The sequence below is a fragment of the Dreissena polymorpha genome, chromosome 2 (genome assembly GCF_020536995.1).
Source record: "Dreissena polymorpha isolate Duluth1 chromosome 2, UMN_Dpol_1.0, whole genome shotgun sequence".
NCBI classification, from domain to species: Eukaryota; Metazoa; Mollusca; class Bivalvia; order Myida; family Dreissenidae; genus Dreissena; species Dreissena polymorpha.
This window is the reverse complement of record NC_068356.1, coordinates 90,558,576-90,574,653: the sequence shown is the minus strand read 5'-3', so window position 1 is coordinate 90,574,653 and position 16,078 is coordinate 90,558,576. Positions and strand designations below refer to the sequence as shown.

General features: G+C 36.1%; 1 protein-coding gene across 2 annotated transcripts; it reads right to left on the bottom strand.

Annotated features, from left to right (window-relative positions):
- Positions 1-2,830: 2,830 nt before the first annotated feature.
- LOC127868028 (fibrinogen alpha-2 chain-like) lies at positions 2,831-15,712 on the bottom strand. 2 transcript variants are annotated; one of them, XM_052409587.1, is made up of 7 exons: positions 15,334-15,712; positions 13,918-14,664; positions 12,035-12,202; positions 7,864-8,031; positions 5,284-5,451; positions 4,362-4,444; positions 2,831-3,691 (listed from the first exon to the last, which is right to left on the bottom strand). In XM_052409587.1, the coding sequence occupies exons 1-7, from the start codon at positions 15,581-15,583 to the stop codon at positions 3,146-3,148; spliced, it is 2,130 nt and encodes a 709-aa protein (XP_052265547.1). In that variant the 5' UTR covers positions 15,584-15,712; the 3' UTR covers positions 2,831-3,145. The 2 variants fall into 2 exon arrangements, with proteins under 2 accessions (XP_052265547.1, XP_052265548.1); XM_052409588.1 differs by lacking the exon at positions 7,864-8,031.
- Between the last annotated feature and the right edge of the window lie 366 nt (positions 15,713-16,078).

Here is a 16,078-nt window from a genome sequence, read left to right as displayed (position 1 = left end):
CGACTCCGATTATATTCAACCTAGTCCGAGTATGATACACATGATTTCAGTACGAGTTTGATGCAACCAGTCCGAGTATGATGAACCGAGTCCGAGTATAATCCACTTTGTCCGAGTAAAACGCATCTAGTCCGAGTATAATGCATCCAGTCCGAGTATGAAGTACTCTGTCCGAGTGGTATGAACCGAGTGCCAGTATAATTTATGCACTGAGTCCGATTCTAATGCACCCAGTCCGACGATGATGCATCCGGTTTGAGTATAATGCACCCTGTCCGAGTGCTTTGTACAGAGTCCCAGTATAATTCTTCAAGTCCAAGTATAATTGATGAACCGAGTCCGATTATAATTGATGCACTCAGTCTGATTATAATGCACCCGGTCCGACAATGATGCACACAGTTTGAGTATGATGCACCCATCCCGAGTATAGTTGATGCTTACAGTCCGAGTATAATTGATGCAGAGTACGATTATTCCTGATGCACTGTGTCCGATTATAATGCACCCAGTCCGAGAAGATGCACCCAGACCGAGTATGATATGCCGAGTCCGATTATGACTCATCCAGTCCGAGTATAATGAACTCAATCCGAATATATTGCACCCAGTACTAGTATGATGTGCCGAGTCCGATTATAATACACCCAGTCCGTGTATAATTACTCTGGTATAGTATAATGCTCCCAGTCCGATAATAAAGCAGCCAGTACGAGTATGATACACCCAGTCCGAATCGAATGCCCCAAGTCCGAGTATGATGCACCGAGTTCGAGTATGATGCTTCGAGTCCGAGCAGAATTGATGCACTGAGTCCCATTATGATGCAACAAGTCCGAATATGATGCACCGAGTCCAAGTACAATGCACCGAGTCCGAGTATGATTCCCCGAGCCCTTGTATGACGTAACAAGTCCGAGTATTACGCAACCAGTCCGAGTTTAATGCACCGAGTCTGATAATAATGCACCCAATTCGAGTATGATGCACCAAGTCCGATAATGATGCCCCCAGTCCGAGTATAATGCACCGAGTGCGAGTATAATGAAACCGGTCCGAGTATGACGTACCAAAGCCGAGTATGATGCACCCAGTCCGAGTATGACGCACCCAGTCCGAGTAACACGTACCCAAGCCGAGTATGATGCACCCAGTCTGAGTATGATGCACCCAGTCCGAGTATGATGCATCCAGTCCGAGTATGACGTACCCAAGCCGAGTATGATGTACCGATTCCGATTAAATGCACTGAGACCGAATATGCTATATCCGGTCCTAGTTTTATGCATGGAGTCCGAGTAAGATGCACCCAGTCCGTGTACAATGTACCGAGTCAAAGTATAATGCACCTATTCCGAGTATGATTCACCAAGTCCGAGTATGATTCACACCGTCCGCGTATGATGCACCCAATCCGAGTATGATGCACCTAGTCCTAGTATGATGCACCCAGTCCGAGTATAATGCACCCATTCCGAGTATAATGCACCGAGTCCGAGTATAATGCACCTAATGCAGCCAGTCCGAGTATAATGCACCCAGTGCGGGTATAATGCACACAGTCTGAGCATGATACAACCAGTCCGAGTTTAATGCAGCCAGTCCGATTATGTTGCACAGAGTCCGAATATATAGCACCCACTCCTAGTATAATGCACCCAGTCCGAATGGAATGCATCTAGTCCTAATATAATGCTACCAGTCCGAATATAATTCACCCAGTCCGAGTATAATGCACCCAGTCCGAATATAATGCACCCAGTCCGAATATAAAGCACCCACTTCGAGTATTATGCGCGAGTATACAGTATATGCATTCTGCTCTAGTATGTTGCATCTATTCCGATGATAATTCACCAAGTCCAAATATGATGCAGCTCTCCCAGCCAGTCTGAGAATAATTCATCCAGTCTGAGTATAATGCATTCGGTCCGAGTATAACTCACTCGGTCCGATTATAATACAGCCTGTTCCACTGCCGTAAATCACGCGCGCCACCTCTTTTTTGAGATGCATTAATAAATGAGCCAATGTTTCTTCCGAGTTGGCGCTCAGTCCCGGATGTTTTGACATTTAACGGATAATTTTACATGGTGATTAGATTTTATAAGTTTTTTTCAACATGTTTCGTATTATTTTAAAAAATCGGCCAATGTAGTGCGATTCAGCGAAGATAAGTTCATTTAAGAATGTACAGAAATATTCATTCTTAACCCATTTAACAACGTAAGAACCTTTAAAGGTTGTGGCATGGTGGAGTTTTAAATTTGTTAATGTATCTCAAAAAAGATGAGGCGCGCGTGATTAACGGCCGTTTGTCCTAGTATGATGATGCGCGTCCGAGTATGATGCACCCAGTCCGAGTATAACGCTGACATTCCTAATTTAATAAATCCAGTCCGAGTAAAATGCAACCAGTCCGATTAATTAGATTCCTAAAATTTTAATAAACTGGCGGCAAAAATTTCTTTCGAATAACCTATCCTCTGAATTTTTCCAGGGTTAAAATGAACTTGAGTTGATTATGAATATGGTGTTTACAAATACTCTTAGACCGGCAAATTTGTTACAAGTCGTGTGAGATAATGCATGTTAGTTTTCCAAAACATATATTACATTTAAAACAGCTTGTCTTATTCACCAAGTTTGAATTCCTGTGAAAAGTGCAACCTCTTGACGCAAATGCCTAGGATACATTTTCCTTGTATAACGTGCTCTATTATATACATTTACATTCATAATTTTTTCTTTTTAACTAATCCAGTTTGTTTGTTCAGTAAAACTCATATGCGCTCCACACCAGTTAATGTATCATATAGCTGTACACAAATTAACGTGTGTCTTTTATTTGCCGAATAACATTGCAATTACCAAGATAACTGGATATAATAAGACAAATTATATTTCACAGTACAATCCATAAAGAAACACCAACCTACCATTTACTCACTGAACAAATTTTAAAGTGTACACAAGCAACCATAACGATTACAAATTTACGATTCGTAAATTCAGTTAGTGACTGTACATAGTCACTAAATCTTTCGAACAAATAAATTCAACATCTTATGTTAAGGATAATATTTCATTTAAGTAGATGCTTCGTGCGTTACAAGTATGATGCAATATATTCCTTATCAATCAGTTATCTTCTCCGTATTTTCATTTCCGAACTTGCTAACGACTCATCCATGCCAAGCCAATGATACCAAATAAGTCCCGATACAAGTCCTTCTACATTTCTGTCTCCACCATAAGACCCATTTAAATCTGCATACCCGCATGCGTTGAACCACCAGGCGCTGCGCAACAACTTAGCGCAGTTAATAGAATACAAATCATAATCACGATCTTTAGCACTGAACGCCTTGTTGTTTGAATCCGACAGACTGTCTCCCGCAGTTCCACTATAATCTGCAATCGTCAACCTGTACAAATCATTCTCCCCTGAAACTGCAAACTGTTTGTATGACGCAAACCTGGTTTCCCCTCCTACTCTTGTTAAATCAACTCGTAGTCTGTAATCCCCAGAGCCTGTCAGTGCAAAGATTTTCTCATTACCGAGCCAGAAATTCTGTTCATCGCCGAACCCGGCCTTGTATTCGGCCCAAGATTTGTAGAAGTCGCTTGCGGACACCCGTCTCTGTATTACCGTCCACCCTCCACCATCTGTCTCCATGTCACACCTGACCTGTACGTACAAGAGATAAATTATACGTTAAATGGACTCCGAATCTCCATGAAACACAGTTTACACACTATGTAACTGACAATTTAGTTCGAAGCATGTTTGTCCCGCGTCAGATCTTTGATATATAAGCAACATAAATTAAACGTGTATAAAAATCAAAGCGCTGAAGGCACTGCAGTTGTTCGCTGTTGTCGTCCTTGATTAGCTTGTGCGCATTGCACAGGCTAATCAGTGTGCACAGGCTAATCTTATTTGATATGCATTAAGCCCCGTTTTCCCTGAAAGCAGCCAATATGTACAGATTTCAATGATAAACACTAGACTGGCCAGTGTCGACTTACAAGCTGATAAATACACCCACTGCAGTAGTATAGCAGACACTCTTAAGCATTCGTCGTCTGCAGTGCAGACATGCAGCGGTTATCGTTCCTAGCATAGTGTGTTACAGTCCTTAGCGTAGCTTAGCTAGCTAAGCACATACCGATTTGCAAAACATGCTCTGTAAATTTAGTCGGCCGCTAACGTGACCAACTAAAAATGCATATGCCTGCGTATAGACTTGCTCTAGCTTTATAAAACATTCTGCTTTTGCGTTCATGCTTCCACTTCCAGTAAATAAATGGTAGATGCTGTCAGGCGCTTAAACGACATTTATTAATGTGTGACTTACCTGAAATATAACGCCCGGGTTCGGATAGATGGTATAAATCCCGGTATCACGGAACCCCGAAGTGTACCAGTCCTTACAGTCACCTGGTGCAGCGGAAAAGTTTTGATGTTGCTTTACTTGATATACAAAAAACTACTTTGAAACTAGCACAAGTGAAGGAAGGTCTGGTACGTTTGAGTAAAAATAATAAACTAACTTTATATGTACGAAATTTGGAGATTCGGTAATTAAAATGACTGCTCTTGTTTTTCAATAAATCGTTGCGATGACAATACGTTTTGTTAATGTTCTGTTAATGTACACACACTTGCGTGAAAACAACGGTAAACCTTTTTAGAAGAGCATCGTTTGCTTATTCATAATCGGTAATGGGAGGAGTAACAGTGGCGCGATGATTAATGGCACACGTTGCAGTAAAAGTTGCTTTATTCCGTACGTTTTATACAACAAACTCCATGCCCAGTATACTTTGTACTATAATATTTTCATATTTCATCATAATATCTTCGGTAATATGTGTATGTAGATAACTGGCCATAAACTATGAATATGGTTGTATGAGAATGCCGACATCATGATAATTGTAGTTGTGTAGACTGTGAGAATAATTGGCAAAATACAAATACAATGTAGGTTATTTATTGAAAGGAGAGTTGCGATATTCCTGATTTTCTATAACAATTGATAGCATAGCAATATTCAGAATGCCAATGTTTCTTAAAACATGTAGATATATGAGCTACTCCAGGTTTCTACAATTAAATTAGCTTAACCCAACGCAGTCCACATATCGTCGAAAGTTCTTAAAAAAAGAGAAAAGTAGACAGTTTATGATATTAATTGTTGTTAATTAATTACTTGACATCTTAGCAAAAAATAACAAAATATAGCTAAAATTTATAAACTATCATGTTCCACTTACGTTGTATAACACATGAGACAGAGTCATTCCAGCCCGTTGCATTGCACTCTATCACTGACGAGCCGTTTAGTCTGTAGCCTGCGTTACACTGCACAATAGCCTGCTTCTGGTAGGTAGTGCCATTGGGGGCTGAGGCCACACCATTTTCTGGGGCAGCACTTCCACAGTCTTAGGTACAAATATATTGCAAGAAAAATGTTAAACAAAACAAACAAAATGATTGACATATAACTAAAGTAGATACAAATTGATTAACTTCAAAGTTGTTTTGGGGAAATTGCTATTAAGTTTGTGAAGATACAATATTGGAATATGGGACTGAAATGAATGTACTAATTTCAAAATAAATCATAATACAGGGATAGAAACTAGCGGTGGACAACTATAAATAAATTCCATAAATGTTTGCTCGGGCCCAAACATTTTTAGAGAAAACAAACATGTCTTCTGTACATTTTTTTAAAAGAATAAGGTGGAGCATCATGACCAACATTTTAGTTTATAGCGCTGGTTGATAGCACACCTACAAGTTGCTATATTTTATAACATTTCTGAGCTCTGCTCTGCAGAACGACACAAGTGTAAAGCAGTTGTCAGTTACTGGTATAAGTATGTACACTTGGTGGAGGTAAAACCAGCTAACCCAGGCAATTTGCAAGTTTGTTCACTCACCGCCATGATATGATTGATATACTGTTGACGACATAGAAAAATACAACTAAAGAAACAAACACGGACACGGGTCGTCGTCAGAAATCAGAGTGAGTACCATGACTGAACCATGTACAGAACATTATTACCATATGTGTTACAGATGGCTGATTCAAACCAGGTAGAGTCTTAGCTGCATTTGATGATGCTCATTCCGCTCAGTATATAACCTTGATAAAAGGATATTTTAACAACAGTTTCATAAGTTGCTGCTGCGGTGTTTACTGTTCCATGGTCTGACATTGGGTCACCACAAGAAAAAAACTTGTCAAAATAATAAAAAGTGATTGGTTGATTTCGAGCATTTTGAATGGGTCAGAATCTACAACTAAAATGTAGTAGTGTATTTCATATAGCGACTTTGTTTAAGGATTTATAATTGTTGGCCATACTAATACTTAATTAGCAAAATGCAAAAAAATATGTTATCAATTCATTGTGAAGAAGAAAATGGAACCTTAGTGACAAAATGTACATGGAAGTACATAAAGTGCATGGAATAAACTAATTGGGATTTTATGCTGAAAAAAGGCCACACGGTGATTGAGAGTAAGTTGGTTTCCTTTACTAGGTCTTTATTCCTTTTTGGAATAAGGAGTCAAGATTAAGGAACAGTTCCTTATTTCTTATTCACGCTTAACATATTTGATATTTGGTTTTAAAGAAAAAATAATGCATAAAAATTATTAAGTAAATCACTCGATATGCACGTTTCTTCTTCGTGCTTGCATTAAACTTGTTTAAAACCGAACAAGCCTTTTCTACTTTTAATGCTAATTCACATAAACAAAACCTGAAGACTATACTATTATTGTACATTTATGTGATATACAAATGCAATGTAGTACATTTCAACATGTTCGTTTTATTTATAATCCCATTCATTTTTTCGCGGCTGAATAAGAAAAAAAGAAACCAGTTCCTTATTCCTTTTTCAAGCCTTATAAGGAACTGGCATTTTCTTACTTAAACACCAATAATCTAACAAGGGTAGAATTTAGCTTGTGAAGATAGAAATATGGGCATATGGTATTGAAATGAATGGAATAAATTAAAAAGAAATCTTCATAAAGGGATGGAAACTAGTGGTGGACGACTAGAAATAAATTCCTTAAAAGCCAACAAACACTCAAAATCAACGAATATTTCTTACAATATTTCGAAAAAAAAATAACACAAACAATCAATGTTCCTTTTATCAATAGCAAAGATGTCAACGCTAGATGTGGTCTGGGAAAATAGATTTGACAAGATACAAACTGCTCTTTTTGTTGTTTTTGTGGGACAATATATTCAACACATGTTCATGTATCATGTTTGTGTTCGTGCGTTGTATGAATAGATATCGTTGTGGGAAATTAAAATGGAATGTATTGTGCCATAAAAAAACAGCATTGTGCATCTCGTTAAATTTATGTTACCGTACCACATCTAGCATTGAAATTGGCTATTGCTATTAGGAAGACTGATTTTGTACGGCTTAACTTTATTTTACACAATATTTTGCGAAATATTCTTTGATTTTGAGTATTTATGTTACTTTAAATGTGTTCACGGGCACCAAGATGTTTATAGGGACAAAAATGTCTTCTGTACAAAAAAAAAACTTTTAACAAATAAAGTCTACATCTTAGTTTATAGCCCTGGTTGATAGCACACTTACAGGTTGCTATAGTTTATAACATTCCTGAGCTCTGCTCTGAAAATGTGTCGAAAAACGACACACGTGAAGAGCAAATGTCAGTTACTGGCATAAGTTTGTACTGGTACAACCAACTAACCCAGGAATAATCAAACTAAAGAAACAAGCACAACGTTTAAGAAATCAGAATGTGTACCAGGACTGAATCATGCCTAGTAATTTCTTACCATATGGGTTACACGTGGCTGAGTGAGACCAGACAGAGTCAGCGTTGCATTTGACGATGTTCTCTCCGCTCAATACGTAACCGTGATTGCAGGATACTTTAACAACAGTTCCATACGTTGTTACTGTGGTGTTTACTGTACCATGGTCTGGTGTTGGGTCACCACAATCTGAAGAGGAAACTTGTCTCAATAATTAAACATGATTGGTAGATTTTGAGCTGGTTCTAATGGGTACAATCTATAAGATACATATAAAATGTTATTGCCTATTTCCTGTAGCGACATATGTACATGAATTTACCATAATTGTCGGTTATCCTAAAAATATCAATAGCAAAATGCAAATAATGATGTTATAAATCCATACCGTATTGTAGAAAAAATCGGCACCTTTGACAAAATTTACATGAACGCATATAACGGCCACATGGGTATGGGTCTTTCAAAAAAAAAGTAAAATCAAAACTGGTATGATGCTTAAGACGAAACAGTGATGGCGACAAAACTAAAAATGCATCATAATGATTATAATGATTTTGATTGAGATTATAATCATGTTCTCGTTAATAATGAAGATATTTATGATGAATAAGATGATAATGTTGTTGTTGTTGATGTTGTAATTGATGTTGTGGATGATTTTAATTATGATGATAATGAGGAGGAGGAGGAGAAGGAAGAGGGAGATGAGTACGACAACAACGACGACGATGATGATTATGATGATGATGATGATGATGATGATGATGATGATGATGATGATGATGATGATGATGATGATGATGATGATGATGATGATGATGATGATATTGGTGATGATGATGATGATGATGATGATGATGATGATGATGATGATGATGATGATAATGAGGAGGAAGAAGAGGAGGAGGAGGATGAAGATGACGACGACGACGACGATGATGATGATGATGATGATGATGATGATGAAGAAGAAGAAGAAGAAGAGAAGAAGAAGAAGTAGAAGAAGAAGAAGAAGAAGAAGAAGATGATGATGATGATGATGATGATGATGATGATGATGATGATGATGATGATGATGATGATGATGATGAAGAAGAAGAAGAAGAAGATGATGATGATGATGATGATGATGATGATGATGATGATGATGATGATGATGATGATGATGATGATGATGATGATGATGATGATGATACTGGTGGATTTCGAGCTGTTTTGAATGGGTCAGAATCTACAATATACAACTAAAATGTCATTGTATATTTCATATAGCGACATTGTTTTAGAATTTACAATTGTTGGCCATACTTACACTTAATTAGCAAAATGCAAATAATTATGTTATCAATTCATTGTGTAGAAGAAAATTGAGCCTTTGTGACAAAATGTACATGGAAGTACAAACAGTGCATGGAATAAACTAATTGGGATTTTATGCTGAAAAAAGGCCACACGGTGATGGAGAGTAAGTTGGTTCCCTTTTACTAGGTCTTTATTCCTTTTTCGAATAAGGAGTAAAGATTAAGGAACAGTTCCTTATTCTTTATTCACGCTTAACATATTCGATATAGAGTTTTAAAGAAAAATAATGCATACAATTATTAAGTAAATCAAAACAAAATCACTCGATATGCACGTTTCATCTTCGCGCTTGCATAAAACACATTTAAACCAAACGGGACTGTTCTACTTCTAATGCTAATTCACATCAACAAAACCTGAAGCCTATTACATTAGTGTACATGTATGTGAATGGCGTCGCACTGAAGTGCGGCGACTAGTATGTAATACGTTTTTGTTTTCGCTTATGGGAGGAGAAGTTATTTTACGGATTAATGTATATATTTTTGTTGTCAGAATATATTGCATAGTGGTGATTTTTTGTGTAAATAAGTGTAAAAAAGTACTGCATTTGTGCCTATTACATTTACTACAACATTTATTGCCAATAATTCAAAGCTCATTGTTTTAATTAATAACTGATCACAGAGACTGGGCAATAATAAAAGATCACAGGGATTGGGCAAATACGCGAACCGGCGAAACTTTCTGGTTTTGTATAAAAACAAAACTTCTTTGTTCCACTGTTCTAGCAACCACCTAGTTACTAATTAAGGCGCTATAGAGCGCGAAGCGCGACACGTATTATTAATTGTAATAATGAGTTTTGATATAGGAAGCAGCCGCTTATCAATGAGGAGCACCATCACAGCACCCCAGTATCTTTACTATCAAGTCCTCCTAAAGGTTTTTTCTTTTAAGAACTACATATAGAAGGCCGCAGGCCTGACCCGTATCTTGCCAGTGGTAAAGACCCTTTGGTATGGACCTTTAACTCCGCTCACTATCCAGCGTTTAAACTTCCAGGTTTACATTTAAACCGACTATTAATAGCTTATTAATATCTTAGTAAGAGGGTGATTTTTTTAAGCGGTTCCGTAGTGTAGAGGTTACACGCTCGCTTCACATGTGAGAGGCCCAAGGTTCGAGCCCCAGTAGAATCAAATTATTTTATTTGTGTTCTATGTTAACTTTTTGTTTTTATGTAGACATTTTAGTTTAAATAAATATGCTGTTTTATTGTAACCATTTTTTTGTTTGTATTATGCCCATGAAATATATGTGTGACAGGGTGGGGGGGGGGTTCGTAAACACATTAAAACTTTTACAGTGTTTTCATATCAATGAGTACTCAACCCCTATCGTAAATGAGCAACGTAAGAATAAGTTCAGAATCATCTCCCCTTGAAGTTGAGAAAAATATGTAATTTCGCTTACAAGATGAAGCAGATTTTTTAAAACCTACACACTTCTGTTCCATTAATTAAACTGCACACGGATGCCAGTAAAAACTGGAAACCAATGTAAATAAAATGAACTATGAAATATTTGGGGGTTACAACACAAAATCATAGATAATGGTTATTTGGGGGTTATAACACAACATCATAGATAATGGTTATTAGGGAGTTATAACACAAAATCATAGATAATGGTTAAACCAGTATCTTTTTCTATTTTGTTTAAAATAATCGGTCAATATATTAATATTTACAGTAGAAAAAAATTGTTCCACGCAACTTCATTGAGTGCCTTTTACACTGAAATTCCCGACGCCCTTTGATGCTTTGCATCAATACTTATCTTGTATACAAATGCAATGTAGTACATTTCAACATGTTTGTTTTCATTTATAATCCCATTCCTTTTTATTGCGGCTGAATAAGAAAAAAGAAACCAGTTCCTTATTCCATATTCAAGCCTAATAAAGCACTGGCATTTTCTTACTTAAATACCAATAATCTAACAAGGGTAGAATTTAGCTTGTGAAGATTAAAATATGGGCATATGGTATCGAAATGAATTAAATAAATTTAAAATAAATCTTCATAAAGGGATGGAAACTAGTGGTGGACGACTAGAAATAAATTCCTTAAAAGCCAATAAACACTCAAAATCAGCGAACATTTCGTACATTATTTCGAAAAAAAATTAACACAAACAATCAATGTTCCTTATATCAATAGCGAAAATGTCAACGCTATATGTGGTCTGGGAAAATAGATTTGACAAGATACAAACTGCTCTTTTTGTTGTTTTTGTGGGACAATTTAGTCAACACATGTGCATGTACCATGTTAGTGTTCGTGTGTTGTTTGAATAGATATCGTTGAGGGAAATTAAAAGGGAATATATTGTGCCATAAAAAAACAGCATTGTGTATCTCGTTAAATTTATGTTACCGTACCACATCTAGCGTTGAAATTGGCTATTGCTATAAGGAAGATTGATTTTGTACGGCTTAACTTTATTTTACAAAATATTTTGCGAAATATTCTTTGATTTTGAGTATTCATGTTACTTTAAATGTGTTCACGGGCACCAAGATGTTTATAGGGACAAAACTGTCTTCTGTACAAAAAAAATATTTAACGAATAAAGTCTACATCTAAGTTTATAGCCCTGGTTGATAGCACACTTACAGGTTGCTATAGTTTATAACATTCCTGAGCTCTGCTCTGAAAATGTGTCGAAGAACGACACACGTGTAGAGCAGTTGTACGTTACTGGCATATGTATGTACTGGTACAACCAACTAACCCAGGAATAATCAAACTAAAGAAACAAGCACAACGTTTAAGAAATCAGAATGTGTACCAGGACTGAATCATGCCTAGTAATTTCTTACCATATGGGTTACACGTGGCTGAGTCAGACCAGACAGAGTCAGCGTTGCATTTGACGATGTTCTCTCCGCTCAATACGTAACCGTGGTTGCATGATATTTTAACAACAGTTCCATACTTTGTTACTGTGGTGTTTACTGTACCATGTTCTGGTGTTGGGTCACCACAATCTGAAGAGGAAACTTGTCTCAATAATTAAACGTGATTGATGGATTCTGAGCTGGTTCTAATGGGTTACAATCTACAACATACATCTAAAATGTTATTGCCAATTTCCTGTAGCGACATATGTACATGAATTTACCATAGTTGGCTATCCTAAAAATATCAATAGCAAAATGCAAATAATGTAGAAAAAATCGGCACCTTTGACAAAATTTATATGAAGGCATATAACGGCCACATGGGGATGGGTCTTTCAATAAAAATGTAAAATTAAAACTGGTATGATGCTTAAGACGAAACAGTGATGGCGACACAACTAAAAATGCATCATGATGATTATAATGATTTTGATTGAGATTATAATCATGTTCTCGTTAATAATGAAGATATTTATGATGGATAAGATAATGATGATGATGATGATGATGATGATGATGATGATGATGATGATGAAGAAGATGGTGGTGGTGGTGGTGATGATGATGATGATGATGATGATGATGATGATGATGATGATGATGATGATGATGATGATGATGATGATGATGATGATGGTGGTGGTGATGATGATGATGATGATGATGATGATGATGATGATGATGATGATGATGATGATGATGATGATGATGATGATGATGATGATGATGATGATGGTGGTGGTGTATACATACTCAGTCAGTAGCTGTATTTGGGCATTTTTCATTAATTCGCTTAATTATTTATTCTTGACCTATGTACTTTGTAGTCTCTTTTTCAGGACAGACAACTAGTAACTGGCTATAACTGTTCTCTATACATATAATCTGAAGTTTAAGTATGTATATATACTTTCAGAGTTAGAAATATTTTCCATTATTAAACATTTGTCATTATAATCAGCATAAAATTAATTATTCATGTTCTATAAAGTAATATTCTTAATCTTAACTCTATCTCGCCATAATATATTTATGTTCTCACTTGTCTCCGGTGATCAAATTTGAACCCATGGTCTTACTGTTCTTATCTTGATATCTTTAAACATGGATAGATTTTATATCACATTTCCTATTTCATTTTATAATACTTTTGGACTTAACTTATGTCACGGAATATGACGTGTTTGCTCAGCAGTGTAGACTGAAATAGTTGAATCTATCGACTGATACTATGGTAACCGATTAAAGTCCTGTTACGCATTTCATTGTTTATTTTTTAGTGTACATAGTGCGTCTTCAATAATGCAATACATTCCTCAGATTTTAAAACAATACCACATATCTATTTTCTTTGTTAAGTCTTTAAGTTTGTGATCATAATTATTCATGTAAATTATATTTACCTGATATTGCATTTGTTTTTATTAATTGATTGTAATATTATCACGATTATATAATCCGATCTATTCACACTGTTAACTTAAATCACTTATTATTCTTAACCGACGACTCATTTTAATGAACCTATCCAGGTTGCTGAGTAGCCACGTCATTATCAAAGGGAGCCTTCCGGGAGATTTAAGACGAATAAAAAAATGATTAACCTAAATGTAGCTATCTCAAATAAATCATTTTAAATCAATGAGTCATACATATGCCAAAGTGTATTTAATTTGGAAGAATGTATGTGTGTGTGATATTTGGTTTGTCGGTTATATTCTTTGCAGTGTCGGCAAATGTCTACGGTCATATTTTTAAAGTATGTGACGTTTCGTTAACAGTACAATAATAACCCCACTTACCTATACAGCACTTGTCAGTCCTTCTTTTCAGCCCTTCGATCGCTCTTGAAAAGTCATCCAGCGTGTTCAATCCATCTTTCAGTCTTACGATGTTCGCATCTGATTGGTTTATCCTCACACTCAGTTTGTTTTGTTCGGTGATCAACGACTTGGAAAGATCTTTCAATTGAACGGAAATTTGCGATTCCAGATCTTTATAAACTGCCAAATTCGCCGTTGTGGATTCTTCAAACCTGTTTTGAAGAGCGTTGACTCTGTCGTCGAATTTCGTTTTAACGCCTGCGTTCAACTGGAGAAGTTCATCTTTTAAGTTCTTGATGATTTCGTTTCTTTCTTTTTTCTCGACCATTTCGTTGACTTCGAGCTTATTCACTTCACCATCCAGTCTAATGATGTTCGCATCTGTCTGGTCAATCCTCGTACTCAGTTTGTTTTGTTCGGAGATTACGGACTGGGAAAGGTTATGTATTTGATCGAACAAAGAGACTTTGACGTTCACGTGCGATTTTAGTTCATTGTAACCTTTCATCATAGCCGCTGCGGTTTCTTCAAACTTCTTTTGGAGCGCGTTGAATCTGTCGTCGCATTTTTTTTCAATGTCGGCTTTAGCTGTTCTTTTAGATGAGTTTTTTACCTCATGAATCTCATTAACTGTACTGAATAATCGATTCAGTCGGTTTTCATGTGCATTCAATTTATTTTTGAGATCTGTAATCTGCTTTTGATTAACACCTGCCATTCCTTGACCTATCGATAAAAGTAAAGAAAGAAAACTTTACTTGAGTTTATTCAATTCTCTAGCTGCATTCTGATTATGTGAAAACTATTGCTTTAATATATTATTCTTTCATGAAATTCATTACTTTAAGTTACACTATCAGCTTTATTTGGGTCATTATCAAACTCGGCTTTGATGCCATACTTTTCATGTGTTCAAACCCTGTCGATTAGCGACATATACAACTTTATTTGTATTATTTTATTAATTTACTCATATTATGACCAAACTATAAAACATATTTGTATATGTGTTATTAATAATGTGTATGTTACATTACCACATTTACTTGTTTTTTTTTAATTTTAATAAGATTAGCTATTCTGACATTATCACTTTCTTTTTTATTCACCCATGTCGTTATCTGCCTTATAAACTGAATTTCAGTATTACATGTATTTCTATAACCATAAAAGACTATGTTTCAGACATATTTTACACATCAGAATCTTTAGTTACGAGTCGTTATAATTGCAAAATTGGCTAAGGAACACATCTGGAGAACGATTTTTTTAAATATTGAACGTAAATATTTAATTACCAGAGACGCTTGTCATTAAAATACTTTGATATATGATTACAATATTTTCATTAAATTCATTCCGTATGTTCCTCCCTCTGTCACTAGTCGTACTCACCATAGTCAGGGAACGGTCCGCCAATATTGGACCCAGCGCTAGCGTTCCTCTGATCGACCACCATCTGCTCGACAGTCATTTTCAGTTCGGAGATCTGAAACCGGATGTCGATGATTTCACGATCAACAAAACTCTTGATGGACGTCAATCTTTTGTCCAGCTTTGCCACGTCATGCGCCTGTCCGGTCACGTGACGGTACGACATCAGGACGATCGCGAAGCAGACAACAATGGCCATATGTCGCGACATGGCGCCTTTTTAGTTTCGTTGTTTTATTTCTAATATTTATTTTTAAGTTATGTACACACTGATATCCGTAAAGTACAGTAATGTTGATTTTTATATCAACGCTTATAGCCCACACGATTCAAACAGTAATAAAAAATCAAGCTCACAAGCTCACACTTGATGTACAATACAGACTTACTATTTAATGATTCCAAAAAACAAACGTTATTCCGCAGCTACAGTCCGGATGTCTCTAATTCAAACTGAAGTGTTGCACTTCATAAGTATGCCTTGGGTAAATATAATACTTCAACCTCTTGGAATAATTGTGGAAAACACAATAATAAGATACGAATGTTGCATTAAATGTCAGCTATCTATTGGAAAGAAAACCGAACAAAAGTTGTTTGTTTTCATTGTTATCTAAAAGAATCGGATTTTCAGCTCGGCTTATATTTTAATAATTATTATTTTGTTTCAATTTTCTACTTGAATAAGATTATGCAAAGGCATGAA